This window comes from Apodemus sylvaticus, chromosome 4, assembly GCF_947179515.1.
Source record: "Apodemus sylvaticus chromosome 4, mApoSyl1.1, whole genome shotgun sequence".
In the NCBI taxonomy this organism is placed as follows: Eukaryota; Metazoa; Chordata; class Mammalia; order Rodentia; family Muridae; genus Apodemus; species Apodemus sylvaticus.
This window is the reverse complement of record NC_067475.1, coordinates 130823390-130839631: the sequence shown is the minus strand read 5'-3', so window position 1 is coordinate 130839631 and position 16242 is coordinate 130823390. Positions and strand designations below refer to the sequence as shown.

Genomic DNA, 16242 nt, shown 5'->3' with positions numbered 1-16242 from the left:
TTCAGGCCTTGGGTACAGCCTACCTGTTTTGAAAAAAAAGTTTAAGCTTATGTTCCAAGTACATCTGTGGTTCAGCATATGACATCTTTAAGCAATAGTGAAGACTTCCTCAGAACTTGATGAGGAAAAAACAAGAATTTTGAAATTCAACAGTCAATACTGACAAAGGTTTGAATTTATCCTATACAGGTAGCTAAAGTAAATATAATTTATAATTGAATGTTACCTTGAAGTCTAGGGAAAGAATTATTTTGTAACTCTGAGGACCTGGACCTTTAGGAGGAGACATTTTAGCTACTGGAGAGCAGTTGGGTATGGTTCACTCACCTCTCTGCCAAGCCTCCTCTCCCACTGCAGATTGGAGGAGAGAATTCTTTGGTGTATTTGCAGCTTGCTTCTGCTCTATAAAGTGTGCTGCCCAAGCCTCTGCACACTCCTTTTATACTCATAAGGACCTCCCCCTCCCTAGATAAGCCTATTGTCTCTGATAATTGAAACATTTTTTCACACCACAAATAAATGCAATCCATAAAGAGACAGAAAGCATTGTTTGTGAACTGTCATATAGATGTCAAAAGAAAATACTGAGGCTAATTCAAAGTGATGCCCACGGACCAGACTGAAGGATTCTTTATTTATTTATTTGTTTGTTTATTTGTTAATTTACTTATTTATTTATTTGGTTTTCCCAGACAGGGTTTCTCTGTGTAGCCTTGGCTGTCCTGGAGCTCACTCTTTAGACCAGACTGACCTTGAACTCAGGAATCAACTTGTCTCTGCCTCCCTGTGCTGGGATTAAAGGTGTGTACCACCCCTGCCCTGCTGAAAGATTCCTTTTTAAAATCTGTCAAACAGTTTATCCATCTTAACATGACTAAATCAGTTGGATTTTGGTTTTTTTTTTTTGTTTTTTTTTTTTGTTTTTTTTTTTTGAGGTAGTTGTCTAGGAAGTCTCTGTAGAGCAGAGAAGGCCTCCAACTCAGACATCTGCCTGTCTCTGTCTCCCAAGTGCTTGGATGGAAGCTTTTGACACATAATGACTCAGTAAACCATTTCTAAACTTCTCCCATTAGATAGGAGAAAAAAACAAACAAACAAATGAAACAAAAGAAAAAAAATGGTCACAGTTCGCGAGATTCTGTGACTGCAACAGACAGGGAATCAGAGACTGTGCTGTAGAGGGGTGTCACAAAGACAGCAGCTGCTAATTGTGTTTAGTGCTGGGCATCTGACCCATGGCTGCACAGGTGCCAATCAAGTACTCTGCCATGGAGCCACTCTTACAGCCCTCCTGGAAGGACTTTAAGAAGGAGAAGAAAATGTATGGATATTATCCTGAAAGAAGGAAGGAACTAACATACACGGGCTTAATGTTTAAGACATTGGGCTCAGGCATCAATTCTTTAGAATGAAACTCACTGGGTCCCAGTCTAAGATTCATCTCAATGTCCTTAAGAGTAGAGACAGAGAACATTTTTTTGGCTTTTTTTATTTCCTTGAAGACCTTGTCAGACTATGTAGCCTAGAACTTGATACATAGCCCAGGCTGGCCTCAGAATCATAGATTTGCTAACCTCCCTCTTCTGAGTAGTGAGATAAAACCCATGGGCCTCTATGCCCAGCTCAAAGAAATATTTTTGAGAGAAGCATCTTTCTTCTAAATCTTTGAAATGAAAGCCATCCTCACTCTATTAGTCAACATTCTCTAGAGAAGCACAAGGAACAGTAAGTATCTCTACATACAGAAAGGGGATTTATTTGCATGACTTACTTACAAGCTGTGATCCCTCTATTTCAATGGATGACTGTGAATGGAAAGTTCATGACTCCAGAATCCACTCAGTCCGCAGGGCTGGAGGTCTCAACTGGTCTTCAGAAGAGATGCTGGGATCCCAGGGAAGGAATGGACTTGCTAGCAAGGTGAGAGCAAGCAGGCAAAGAGCAAAATCTCCTCCTTCCTTGCCTTTATGTAGGCTTCCACAAGAAGGTGTGGCCCAGCTTATATTCAGTCTAACCTGATTGACCCTGATTGAATTGGCTGAGGCCAGATTCAGATTAACGGGGTGTGTGTGTGCCTCAAGATTTGGATAACAAGTGGATCTCCCCATGACACATTAAGCCAAAATCCCAAACAGAGGTGTGCTCTGTTTTTAGATGTTTCAATAAATCCAGATGCAATCACATTGATTACAGCTGTTTGTAAATCAGAGTAGTGATCTGTTTGTTTTCAGAGATGGGGTGAGGGTTTCTTTCTGGTCTCAAACTTCTGGGTTAAGAGTTTATTAGACTGTCTTTGCTCCTCAAATGTTGTCTGTGTGTTCTGTGTTTGAGACTGTCTTTACTGTGTAACCCAGCTTCTGTTGAACTCACTGGTAGACCAGGTTGGTGAGGATCTCTCAGAGATACCCATGAGATAGTGGAATTAAATGTGTATGTCACCTCGCCCAAGCAGTAACCCTCAGAGGAGTTGGGAATATGGGCACTCAGCATGATATTTGGCTAAGGTAAAAATTTCACCTTTTAAAATTTTTGTTTTTCAGGGCTTCTTGCTTTCTTACTTTCCCTGTCTTTCTCTCCTCCTAATTCATCCTTTCTTTCTTTCGTTCTTTCTTTCTTTCTTTCTTTCTTTCTTTCTTTCTTTCTTTCTTTCTTTCTTTCTTTTTTTGTTTTTTGTTTTTTGTTTTTATTTTTTTTTTGAGACAGATTATCTCTGTGTAGCTCTGGCTATCCTGGAACTCACTCTGTAGACCAGGCTGGCCTTGAACTCAGAGATCTGCCTGCCTCTGCATCCCAAGTGCTGGGATTAAAGGCATGTGCCACCACTGCCAGGCTTTTTCCTTTCCTTTCCTTTTCTTTTTGTTTTCACCTGATGGGTAAGAGAAAAACAAAGAATGATACGAAATGCTGAGCTTGATATTTATAATTATTCTATCAGTTTTGAAGAAGAGGACCTAATAAGTTACTCTTTTTCTGAGATGAATGTTTTTCAAAATCATCACAGCCAATAAAACAGAATATTACCCTCATATAATGTCTGTGCAACCCTCCAACCAGAACCACTGTTCATTGAAGGTGTTGATGAATAACTTCATGTATAGACCATGTAAATACACACACCATTTCTTAAATGAATGTAACCTGTTGCCTGTGGCCTAAGAATGATGGCAATCACTCATGTCAAATAGCTTTGGCGTTGCTTGAAGTCTGTATCCAAACAATTGGCCTAAAATTCCTTCCTTGGTGCAATAGAACTGTCAACTCTTAGCATACTTACTATGGAGGTCAAACCCTGTGGTGATGTGAGGATCATTGAAGGACAACTTTGCTACAGTTAACTCCAGTGGCTAAACATAGTTCTCATTTTGTATGCGTAGTATAGTAAGAGACAGGATTTTAAGCTCTACTAAAATCCAATCAAACAAAAGACTTTAACTATTTATTAAGATTTTATCTATTTATCTATTAATGGACTTTATTAATTGTAGTAGTTGCGTGGAAGTCTATAATGTGGAAATATACTTATTACTCATGAACTATTAGCAACTTTTTGCTGTTATAAAAGTAAATCCATTAGTATATGAATACACCTTTTGTGTACTCGATGAATTTATAACGTGGGTGGTCAAAGGGAAGCATAAATAAGATAAGTAAATATTAGGTATGAGAGTGAATATCAATTCATATTCTGTGGTGTCTGACAGTCTACTTTGTATGGACCTTCACCAGCACCATGGATGTTGTGTATTTCTTCTAACTTGTCAAACTGATGAGGAGTAAAAAAAGATAAACTCCTTCTTTCTTGAAAAATAAAACTATAGCTTATCACAAAGTCTTGATTTCTAGTGGGAAAGTTAGACTGTAACAAGGACCTAATCACTCTAACATGACAATTCTGCCCTGTAATCAATTCCAAGCAGCACTCTGTTTTGAAAGTTAAATTTAAATTGTTGTTACATGTAGACTCATTGGGCTATCCTGCACTCTGGGTGTGGTATTGTTGTGATAGGAGGCTTGTTTTTGTTTTCTCTTTATTTGTGTGTTTTTGAGACAGAGACTCTGGCTGTCCTGGGACTTGCTATGTGGACCAGGATGGCTTCAAACTCTGAAAAAGTTTTCCATCATCCCTGGGTATTTTGATCCATGACTTGATTTGTAAAAAATGTACTGTGTTTCAGTAGGAGCCATTTTTTCCTGCTTCTAGCTGCTCACTGGCCAGGTCAAGATAGGGAGACCATGTACAATGTGATCATCACAGATGTAACACCCATCTGATGACTCCAGGTTTCAATGTCATATTCTGGAAAACAAAAGAAAGGAAAGGAAAGTTAAAGAAAAGAAAATTAAAGTAAAGAAAAGAAAACAAAGGAAAAGAAAAGGGTGTGTCTGGAAATTCACACCTTTAATCCCCCCACTTGGAGGACAGATATAAGAGGATCTCTGCCAGTTAGAGGGTAGCATGCTTTAAGGAGTGAGTTCAAGGACAGACAGGTTACAAAACAAAACAAAACAAAATGAAACAAAACGAAAAATCACCAACCCACCAACCCAAACATCTCTGCCCCAAAGGGAAAGTTCTTGGGAGTCAAGTTGAGCAAACACAGATTCAATGTCTGTTAAACATTTTGGGGGATAGGGCAATCAGATGAACAGTGTATAGCTATATTAATTTGAACAACAAATTCTAGATTGTTTTCTAGAATGTTGTGTGAATGAGCCCTTATACTACAATAATTTGTCATTAAGGATTTGTTATTATTTTATGACCCTAGAATACTTGCTGTTTTTTCTGCACACATTTCTATTTTATTGTGGCAAAGGGGAGAATGACATCTTCTCCCCAAGAGTAACCTGTAAAATTTATCTCCAAAATCTCCAATGGACTAAACCATCAATAACGGGGCACACATAGTTTCAGCCAAAAATGTGGCAGAGGAAGGCCTTGTTGGGCATCAGTGGGAGGAATGGTCCTTGGTCAGGTAAAGGCTCTACAGAGACCCCAACAAAGGGAAATTCAAGGGGGAGGCAGGAGTGTGTTGGGTGGAACAGACTGTACATGGAGGCAGGGGAAGGAGTAGGGGCAGTGGTTGTTGGTCTTATGGGAGGGGGAATATCAGGAAAGGACTTACCTTTGGCAATATAAATGAAAATGATATTCATTTAAAAAAAACCAAAGGAAAAAAAAAAGAAAGAAAGAAAGAAAGGAAAGAAAGGAAAGAAAGAAAGAAAGAAAGAACGAACGAACGAACGAACGAACGAACGAACGAAAGAAAGAAAGAAAGAAAGAAAGAAAGAAAGAAAGAAAGAACACTAACTTGGATGTATGGCAAGGTGGGGAAAATCCAAGAGGAACTGGGGGAAGGGAATGAGTATGATCAGAATATACCACAAAATTATCAAAGGAGTTTTTAAACATATTATGTATATTTATTCTTTACTTTCAGCACATGCTTTGAATTGAAAGCCTACTTTATATGTCTACATACCCAGAATAATATAAAGATTTCTTAGGGAGCTGACTCTAGCACCTGCCTACATTAAAAAAAAATTGATCCCTTAAAAAACTATAGTTTAAAACAGTTTGATGTCAGAAAAAATTAAAAAGAACAAAGTAAAACCTGGCATGAATTTTTAGATTTTATTTCCAAACAGATAAAAAAGGAAGAAATAAAAGGAGGCAAAGCACTAATCCACCGTGGCCTGCACAGTTCAGGTGGCAACCCTCCCCCTGGGCATCACAGATGAGGCTTCCGGGTCCTGTTACTTGTGAAGTCTCTTGGTTGTTTAGTTGGTGTCCATCATGGCTCGATAAGCATCCAGCTGTGCGTCCAACTCCTCTGCAGTAAGCTGCTGCTTCGAGTTGCTGCTGGCCCCTCTACCTCCTCCCCTGTAGCCTCCACGTGTCCATCTCCTGGTGCCTCCACGACCAAAACCTCCAGAGCCAGGGTTTCCTGTCATGCCCCTTCTGTTCATGCTTTGTGCAGGTCTTCCTTGCATACCAAACTGTGGGGTGACAAGCCGGATCTTCATAGGGCGGCCATCCAGAAGGACATCATTATACTGTTTCATAGCCTTCAGTGCATCTGCTTTGCGTTCGAAGTGCACATCTGCTTTGCCCAAACTTCGTCCAGAGCGATCATAGTGCACAGAGGCTTTTTTCAACCTCCCAAATTCAGCAAAGAGTTCCTGAATATCATCATCGGACACTCGGAAATCCAGGTTTGACATAAGCAGCTTCCCACTGGTCTCCTCGCAGGCTCCACCCCTGAAGCCACTGTGGAATGGACCATGCTGCCACTTGTCCTGAAGTTGATTCACTCTGCTGTATGGTGCCAGCAGGTTCCTCCTGCTGTGGGCGAAGGCACGCCAGTTCCTCCTAGGCCAGCAGCCGGGTTTTACCCCTGTGGTGGACTGCACTGCTTCCCGGCCACCCTGGGATCCAGCTCTTCCCCTACCCCGGCCTCTGCCCAGGCCCTGGCCCCGACCCTGACCCCAGCCCTGGCCCAATCCCTGGCCAAGGCCCCATGCTAGAGCTCTTTGCTGACTATGGTTCAGCTTGATGATGTCATCCAAAGACATGTCCAATTTGTCTACCATGATGAGCACAGGTTTGGGCCTCAGATCCAGGGTACCTGGATTGAAAACAAAATTTTAAACTTGTCTTAATCACTCCTGGACATATACCCAGAGGATTCCCCAGCATGTAATAAGGATACATGCTCCACTATGTTCATAGGAGCCCTATTTATAATAGCCAGAGCTGGAAAGAACCTAGGTATCCCTCAACAGAAGAATGGATGCAAAAAATGTGGTATATATACACAATGGAGTACTATATAGCCATTAGAAACAATGAATTCATGAAATTCTTAGGCAAATGGATGGAGCTGGAGAACATCATACTAAGTGAGGTAACCCAGTCTCACAAGATCAATCGTGGTCTACACTCACTAATAAGTGGATATTAATCTAGAAAACTGGAATACCGAAAACATAACCCACACATCAAATGAGGTACAAGAAGAACTGGGGAGTGGCCCCTTGTTCTGGAAAGACTCAGTGTAGCAGTATAGAACAAAATCAGAACAGGGAATTGGGAAGGGGTTGGTGGGAGAACAGAGGAGGGAAGGGGGCTTATGGGACTTTTGGTGAGTGGGGGCCAGAAAAGGGGAAATCATTTGAAATGTAAATAAGAAATACATCAAATAAAAAATAACTAAAAAAAAAAAAAAGTACACCGCTAGTTTCAGCATATTTTATCATTAAGCAATAGGGAACAGTTCCTGAGAACTTGATTAGGAAAGACAAGTATTTTGAACTTGAACAGTATGTACCAACAAAGGCTTGAATTTAACCCACATGGATAGAAGTATCTTCTCCTCTCTGTTTTGCCAATGATAGAAATGGTTACATACAATTCTGATCTACTCAGAATGATTCCTATGTGTCTATTAACACCGCAATTTCCAAAAAAACCTTGGAAACATTTCAACATGCAAACCTAATGAGCTGAGCACAGTCTCTTGGTCCTAACGTCAGAGGAGACAATTCACCCAGAGAAGTCTTCTGACCTGTACCTGACTGTTGTCGAAACACACTACCATGTAGACACTCTTGGAGCCCTCCTAGAAGAATGTTAAGAAGGATAATTAAAAGTATAGATATTATATTAAAAGAAGGAAGGGGCTTAGTGTTTAAGGCATTAGGCTCAGCCATCAATTCCTTTGGAATGAAACTCACTGGGTCCCAGTCTAAGATTCATCTCAGTGTCCTTAAGAGTAGAGACAGAGAACATTTGTTTGTTTGTTTCTTTTGGTTACCTTTAAGACCTAGTCAGACTATGTAGCCTAGAACTTCACACATAGCCCAGGCTGGCCTCAGAATCGAGGATTTCCTTGCCTCCCTCTCCTGAGTAGTGAGATAAAACCCATGGGCCTCTATGCCCAGCTCAAAGAAATATTTTTGAGGGAAACATTTTTCTTCTAAATCTTTGAAATGAAAACCATCCTGACTCTATTAGTCAACATTCTCTAGAGAAGCAGAAGGAACAGTAAGTATCTCTACATACAGAAAGGGGATTTATTTGCATGACTTACTTACAAGCTGTGGTCCCTCTATTTCAATGGATGCCTGAGAATGGAAAGTTCGTGACTCCAGAATCCACTCAGTCCGCAGGGCTGGAGGTCTCAACTGGTCTTCAGAAGAGATGCTGGGATCCCAAGGAAGGAATGGACGTGCTAGCAAGGTGAGAGCAAGCAGGCAAAGAGCAAAATCTCCTCCTTCCTTGCCTTTATGTAGGCTTCCACAAGAAGGTGTGGCCCAGATTAGATTCAGTCTAATGTGATTGACCCTGATTGAATTGGCTGAGGCCAGATTCAGATTAAAGGTGTGTGTGCCTGCCTCAAAATTTGGATAACAAGTAGATCTCCCCATGACACATTAAGCCAAAATCCCAAACAGAGGTGTGCTCTGTTTTTAGATGTTTCAATAAATCCAGATGCAATCACATTGATTACAGCTGTTTGTAAATCAGAGTAGTGATCTGTTTGTTTTCAGAGATGGGGTGAGGCTTTCTTTCTGGTCTCAAACTTCTGGGTTAAGAGTTTATTAGACTGTCTTTGCTCCTCAAATGTTGTCTGTTTGTTCTCTGTTTGAGACTGTCTTTACTGTGTAACCCAGCTTCTGTTGAACTCACTGGTAGACCAGGTTGGTGAGGATCTCTCAGAGATACCCATGAGATAGTGGAATTAAATGTGTGTGTCACCTCGCCCAAGCAGTAACCCTCAGAGGAGTTGGGAATATGGGCACTCAGCATGATATTTGGCTAAGGTAAAAATTTCACCTTTTAAAATTTTTGTTTTTCAGGGCTTTCTTTCTTTCTTACTTTCCCTGTCTTTCTCTCCTCCTAATTCTTGCTTGCTTTCTCTCTTTCTTTCTTTCTTTTTTTTTTTTTTTTTTTTTGGTTTTTTGTTTTTTGTTTTTTTCGATACAGAGTTTCTCTGTGTAGCCGTGGCTATCCTGGAACTCACTCTGTAGACCAGGCTGGCCTTGAACTCAGAGATCTGCCTGCCTCTGCCTCCCAAGTGCTGGGATTAAAGGCGTGTGCCACCACTGCCAGGCTTTATCCTTTCCTTTCCTTTTCTTTTTGTTTTCACCTGATGGGTAAGAGAAAAACAAAGAGTGATACAAAATGCTGAGCTTGATATTTATAATTATTCTATCAGTTTTGAAGAAGAGTACCTAATAAGTTACTCTTTTTCTGAGATGAATGTTTTTCAAAATCATCACAGACAATAAAACAGAATATTACCCTCACATAATGTCTGTGCAACCCTCCAACCAGAACCACTGTTCATTGAAGGTTTTCTTTTCCTTTCCTTTTCTTTTTGTTTTCACCAGATGGGTAAGAGAAAAACAAAGAGTGATACGAAATTTATTATGCATATTCAAAGCTTTATCATAATTGGTGGCCAAATTCAATGCAACCAGTGGAGATTGGGTATATATATATATGCTTTATGGTTACCCTGTACCTGGGGACCAGGTAATAATGAATGTCCTCGTATATGGCCCACAAATACTGGTTGTTTGCACTCCCATAGAAGAACTTGTACCTCCACCAGGCAAGAATAAATAGAGGAAACAGGTGCTACATAAGCTGCAGTTTCTAATGGTTCTATTATTTGGGACACGTATATAGTATCCCTATAGATATTACAGGCTTTATAAGGGAATAAACTCAAGGCTAATTGAACTGCCTTTAATTATGCTAATTGTGTGGAACTATTAGCAATTTTTTAAAGTTTTACTTCATTCCTGAAAATAACAGCAGCTCTCCCGTTGGACGATCCATCAGTGAAAACCAATTGAGCACAATCCAAGGGGTAAGAGGAAATGATCTTTGGAAAGACTAGTTGATGAGTTTTCAAAAACTGACACAACTTATTATCTGGATAACGATTATCAAAATAATTGGTAACACATCTAATTCAGGCCCAATCAGCAAAACCTTGGGATAAAAATTTGTAGTTGTTCCTTATTTTAGAGTGTAATCATAACATCAGGTTCCTTGCCAAATGTTAGCAAGCTGGTTTTATATGCCTTAAACAGTAAGGATACCACTGTCTTTGGATAAGACAATACAATTTAGAAGGTGAAGCTTGCAAATGTACCTGTAATATGGGTCCCTCCTGCCAAAAAAACAGCTATGGGAGAATGTTTAGAGGCAAAAACAAAACCAATAATTTTTTAGAATAATCTATATAATTTAGATGAGCATCCTCAAGGGGTTTTTGTCCTAATTCTAAGCATTCCCTAGCTTCCTTTGTTAATTTCCTGGGAGAGTTAGGTAAAGCATCCCACTTTAGTATATCAAAAAGGGGCTATAATTGCCCTGTACTAAGCCTCAATGATGGCCTTAACCAATTTATATCTCCTAATAATTTCTGGAAATTATTCAATGTTTTTAAGGTATCCATTCTAATTTGCAATTTTTGTGGACGAATTCCTTTTTGTAAAAGTTCTTGGCCTAAATATCGACATGGATGTTGTTTTTGCACCTTTTCAGGCGCAATAATCAATCCAGCTCACCATAAATCATATTGAAGATCAGCATAAGTTTCGATCAGTACCTTCTCCTCTTTAGCTGTCAAAGGAGTATCATCCATGTAATGAATTAAGTATATCTGAGAATATTTTTTCCTTAAGGGTTGTAGAGCTGTTGCCACATACACTTGACACATAGTGGGGCTATTATTAGCCATTACTGGAGGCAATGCTACCCAATGGTAGTGATGTGCAGGCTCTCTAATGTTAATAGAGGGAATACTAAAAGCAAAACACTCACAATCCATAGGATGCATGTATAAATCTATAGGAAATATAAAAACATTCATGGAAGCTAATTTTTACAACTTGTCTTTTGGATATCAATTATCAATTTTGTCTAAAAGACTTGCCATGTAATAGGCCAAGTATCAATACTCTGTCATGACCAATTTGATAGTTGATTGAAACAAGGAACAAATGTTTTATCAGGTTCTTAAGACATTCTTTTCAATATACTTTCTGGATTCTATCCAACAATACTTTATCAACACACCAACAGCTTTAAAGTAGGATGTTAAACTTTACTTGGAATTGAAAAAGGGTGACTCTACAAAAATGCTCTCTTTGCTAAGGAATGGCTGTGAACACATAACATAAACAACTGATTGCAGTAGCCTTCTCTACTATCTGTAAAGTTATTTGACTTTTGCTAGTTAATTTGCATCCACCTTGAGAACAGAGGTTTAAGTCCTCCTGTGGTAAGCTTATAGCAATGTCTTAGCCAATAAATGTTTTACAATTATTAGGATGCAAAGCAAAAAACAACCTTCTAACTCCATAATAATTTTGTATGGAGTAGGTGGGCCAGATTTTACTGCCTTCATAAGTTCTCCATAGCCTTATTAACCTTTCTTAGGTCTTAAGTTTGAACCTATCACACCTGGATAGATCTTTCTATAATGCTGTTTTTGGCCTGAAACTTCCTAGGTAGGAATTGCAAGACAAAAGCAGTGCCTCAGAAGCCTCCACTAAGGCAGCTCTGAGCTTTCCATTTACTCAAATGTAAACTATTTTCTAATCTGAGCCTATTGCGCATTGTATGAGGTTCGAGTAACAAACGGAACCTGAAATTTGAAGGCTCCCAGAAAAATTCTACTAGCTCTTTTTAGTAGTCTTATCTACAAATTTATGAAACAATTCAAAAGGAACCTGTTTGATACAAAATAAATTCCCATTGAGATCTCCTTTTCAATCTTGGGCAGTTAAATTTTGCTTCTACCACTGTATACAACAAAGCTTGTGAAAAAGCTTGTGGCAACAGGCCTATACTGGCCACAGCTGTTTTTAACTTTTATCATTCTTGAAATCTTAAATACAAAATATGAGTGAGTTAAGAATCTTAAGCCTCCATCAGACTGCAAACTGCAGTCAGTGGTACACTGGCAGTTGTTAACCATAATTCCTAACTTTCTCTTGCAATATTAGAGCATAACTACAACTTTGGAAAGTAAAGCCCAATTTTAAACAATCTATTTTCTTTAAAAATCAATGGCAAATGCATTACTTTCACACTACCAAATTTGTCTGCAAGTTCATATGTTTGAATTCATGACAGTACAACTTATAATACCTCATTAAAGAGACATTGTTTTAAATCCCATCCCTTATTAAGTCTAATTTCTAGGATAAGAATTATACAAAACATTATGCCAATTTAGTAGTATCTTTAGAGGCCTGTTTTTCCTGGGTTGGGTCATGCCATGTGTAGTTTAACTCCAACCCTGAGTTATCAGTTTTAAACTAACTTTTTATTACCAATGTAATAATTTTTAATCATGCCCAATAACTTATAAGCCCATATTCTATGTCAAGACATGCAAAACATACTTATACTTTTAAGATCAATCAGAAACAAAAATGAAGTTTCTACATGAATCTTATAAATTTAAACCAAACATTTTTTTCTTCTATTTCAATTGCAATTTCAAGAGAAAAAGCACTTTGTACCCAATAGGAGAAATAACCATCAGCCTACTTGCCCTAGAACTTGAGAAACTGCTGGTCCTTTTAAAAGCAGCTTTTCTCTAGCTGTGCTTAACTCCTAGCTAAATGCAGGGCAGCTTAAATCAGCCTCTGCTGTGTAAACTGAGACTAGACCAAGAGATGGTCCTCCAGCAGATAAAGTTTTTACCATTTTTTCTTTTCAACATGAAACATAGAACAATCATTCAAACAACAAAATAAAAGACAAACACAAATTGACATGTACACAAATTGGTGTACCAAAGACAATACATAGAGAGGAAAGAACACTTGTAACAAGTACTAAAAATATCTCAATTAGGGTCCACAGAGGAAACAGGACGTCTCCATGTTTCCCCTTGTCCCTAGGAGAGTTTTGAAATCCATTTTGTTCTCTTTTTCTCTTTTTCTCTCATGTTTCTAAAATCCAATTTTGTTTTGTTTTTTACTCTTTTTATTATTTTATTTTATTATATTTTATTTTATTTTATTTTATTTTGTTTTGTTTTATTTTCTGCCCTATTCCTCTTGCCTGATGCAGTTCTAGAATGAGGACAATTTACCTAATAAAATTCTCCATCCCAATATGCTGTCAAGACCTAGCTGTTTTATCCTTGATCCCTGTACTTATTGCTTAAGCCAATCTACCCATTGATCCACCAATTGTAAGGTGGAACTTGTTGTCCGGATGATGCCATCCTGTACTTACTTTGCTTGATGCAGTTCCTACTTTCACTTTGTTTCTTGCGCCATAGATTCCCCAATAGGTTCCTCTTCCTTGCAGGCCAGCTTCTCTTGGAACGGTCTCATCAGGAAGTCCTCTCTTTCCTGATCTCCATGGAACCTCCATTTGACAGCACCCGCACCTCCACAGTACCAAGTATTGGGCATAGGCCTGGGGGATTAACAGAAAACATAGACACAGGTCATTCTGTAAGGAGAATGACAAAGCCTTACTGAGGGACCAGCAATATATTTACCAGAGGCCAGGGAAGGGAGCAAGAAGAAACAATTATAGCCATAGGTCAGGCACCTGGGAAGTCCCTTCCACACCTGATGGGGAAGGCAGGAATCAAGATAAGCCAGGGGATGTTTTGTGCTCAGGAAACCTGTGCAAACAGCTCAGCTGGGGGCATTGAGCTTGCCAGTTCCCAACAGGGCATCAGTGGTCTGAATGATCCTTATACAGGTAAAGACTCAACAGAGGCCCCAACAAAGGGAAACCAAGGGGGAGGAGGTGGGAGTGTATTGGGTGGAGCAGCATGTACATGGAGGCAGGGGAAGGAGTAGAGGGAGGGGTTGGAAGTCTGAAAGGAAGGGGGATATCAGGAAAGGTTTGACCATTGACAATGTAAATAAAGATGATAATAAAAAAAAGAAAGTGAAGGAAAGAAAGAAAGAAAGAAAGAAAGAAAGAAAGAAAGAAAGAAAGAAAGAAAGAAAGAAAGAAAGAAAGAAAGAAGGAACACTAACTTGGATGTGTGGCAAGATGGGGAAAATCCAAAAGGAACTGGGGGAAGGGAATGAGTATGATCAGAATATACCACAAAATTATCAAAGGAGTTTTTAATCATATTATGTGTATTTATTCCTTATTTCAGCACATGCTTTGATTTGAAAGCCTACATTATATGTCTATATAACCAGAATAATATAAAGATTTCTCAGACAGATGTCTCCAGCACCTCCCTACCTACATTAACAAAATTTATCCCGAAAAAAATCATAGTTTAAAACAGTTTTGTGTCAGAAAAAAAATTGAAAAAGATAAAACAAAACAAAACATTGTGTGGGTTTTTAGATTTTATTTCAAAACAGATAAAAAGGAAGAAAGAAAAGGAAGCAAAACACAAATCCACTGTTGCCCGCACAGTTCAGGTGGCAACCCTCCCCCTGGGCATCACAGATGAAGCTTCCGGGTCCTGTTACTTGTGAGTTTTGCTTGGTTGTTCAGCTGGTGTCCATCATGGCTCTATAAGCATCCAGTTGTGCGTCCAACTCCTCTGCAGTAAGCTGCTGCTTCCAGTTGCTGCTGGCCCCTCTACCTCCTCCCCTGAGGCCTCCACGTGTCCATCTCCTGGTGCCTCTACCTGCAAAACCTCTAGAGCCAGGGTTTCCTGTCATGCTGCCTCTGTTCATGCTTTGTGCAGGTCTTTGTTGCATACCAAACTGTGAGGTGACAAGCCGGATCTTCATAGGGCGGCCATCCAGAGGGACATCATTGTACTGTTTTATAGCCTTCAGTGCATCTGCTTTGCGTTCAAAGTGCACATCTGCTTTGCCCAAACTTCGTCCAGAGCAATCATAGTGCACAGAATAAAAGTTGATATTCGATCTCATACCTAACATATTATCATATTTATGAGTATATCTTCCCTTTGACCACACACGTTATAAATTCAGCAAGTACACAAAAGGTGTTTATGTATACTAATGGAATGTCTTTTATAACAGCAAACACTTGCTAATAGTGCACCAGTAATAATTATATTTCCACATTATAGACTTCCATGCAACTACTGAAATAAATAAAGTCCATTAATAGATAGATAAATAAAGTCTTAATAAATAGATAAGGTCTTTGTTTGTTTTGCTTTTAGTAGAGCTTAAAATCATGCCACTTACTATGGCGCACATCTAAAAGGAGAACAATGTTTAGCCATTGGAGTTCACTGTAGCAAGGTTGTGCTTCAGTGTTCCTCACAGCCTGTAATATCTATAGGGATACTATATATGTTTCCCAAATAATAGAACCATTAGAAACTGCAGCTTATGTAGCACCTGTTTCCTCTATTTATTCTTGCCTGTTGGAAGTACAAGTTCTTCTATAGGAGTGCAAACAACCAGTATTTGTGGGCCATATACGAGGACATTCATTATTACCTGGTCCCCTGGTACAGGGTAACCATAAAGCATATTTATATACCCAATCTCCATTGGTTGCATTGAATTTGGCCACCAATTATGACAAAGCTTTGAATATGCATAATAAATTTCATCTTACTACAAATCTTTGAAGTTTCACTGTGATATTACTGGAGAACAGGCTGTGCAAATTATTACCCAATGCCCTCAATGTGCTCAGTTCATTTCATCCCCCAATTTGGTAGTCAATCCCTGAGGTCTTAAGGCAAATAATATTTGACTAATGGATATGACTCATGTCCCATCATTTGGGAAGCTGCAATTTGTTCATGTATGTATAGATACCTTTTCTGGTATTTTTGTATCTGCACAAAAGTACAGGGGTGAAAAGGTAAAAGATGCAAAAAAAAAAAAAAACATTATTTACAAGGTTTTGCTTACATGGGAGTCCCATATCAGTTAAAAACCAATAATTGTCCAGCATATACCAGCAGATCCTTTAAAAAAAAATTTGTACAGACTTTCATATTATTCTTATAACAGGGATTCCATATAATCCACAAGGGCAAGCTATAGTGGAGAGAGGTAATCTTACTGTAAAAAAAAATCTTGAAAAAACAAAAAACAGGGGTTTACCTCTCCACAGGCTAGATTGTCCTTTATTCTCTATACTTTAATATTTTTTATTAATAGATATAATCTTACTGTTGCAGACAGATATTGGAAAGGCGTGAAGAAGTCAGAGGGTTTAGTAAAATGGAAAGAGTTATCTTCAGGAGTTTGTAGGGGTCTTATCCAGTGTTGGTCAGG

At 38.9% G+C, this 16242-nt stretch overlaps 1 protein-coding gene across 3 annotated transcripts; it reads right to left on the bottom strand.

Annotated features, from left to right (window-relative positions):
* Positions 1-5781: 5781 nt before the first annotated feature.
* Positions 5782-6594, bottom strand: LOC127682385 (THO complex subunit 4-like). Of its 3 annotated transcripts, none has more exons than XM_052178769.1 (2): positions 6532-6594; positions 5782-6471 (listed from the first exon to the last, which is right to left on the bottom strand). In XM_052178769.1, exons 1-2 carry the CDS (start codon positions 6592-6594, stop codon positions 5782-5784), a joined length of 753 nt encoding a protein of 250 aa, XP_052034729.1. The 3 variants fall into 3 exon arrangements, with proteins under 3 accessions (XP_052034729.1, XP_052034730.1, XP_052034728.1); XM_052178770.1 differs by having other exon boundaries at positions 5782-6408; XM_052178768.1 differs by having other exon boundaries at positions 5782-6594.
* Between the last annotated feature and the right edge of the window lie 9648 nt (positions 6595-16242).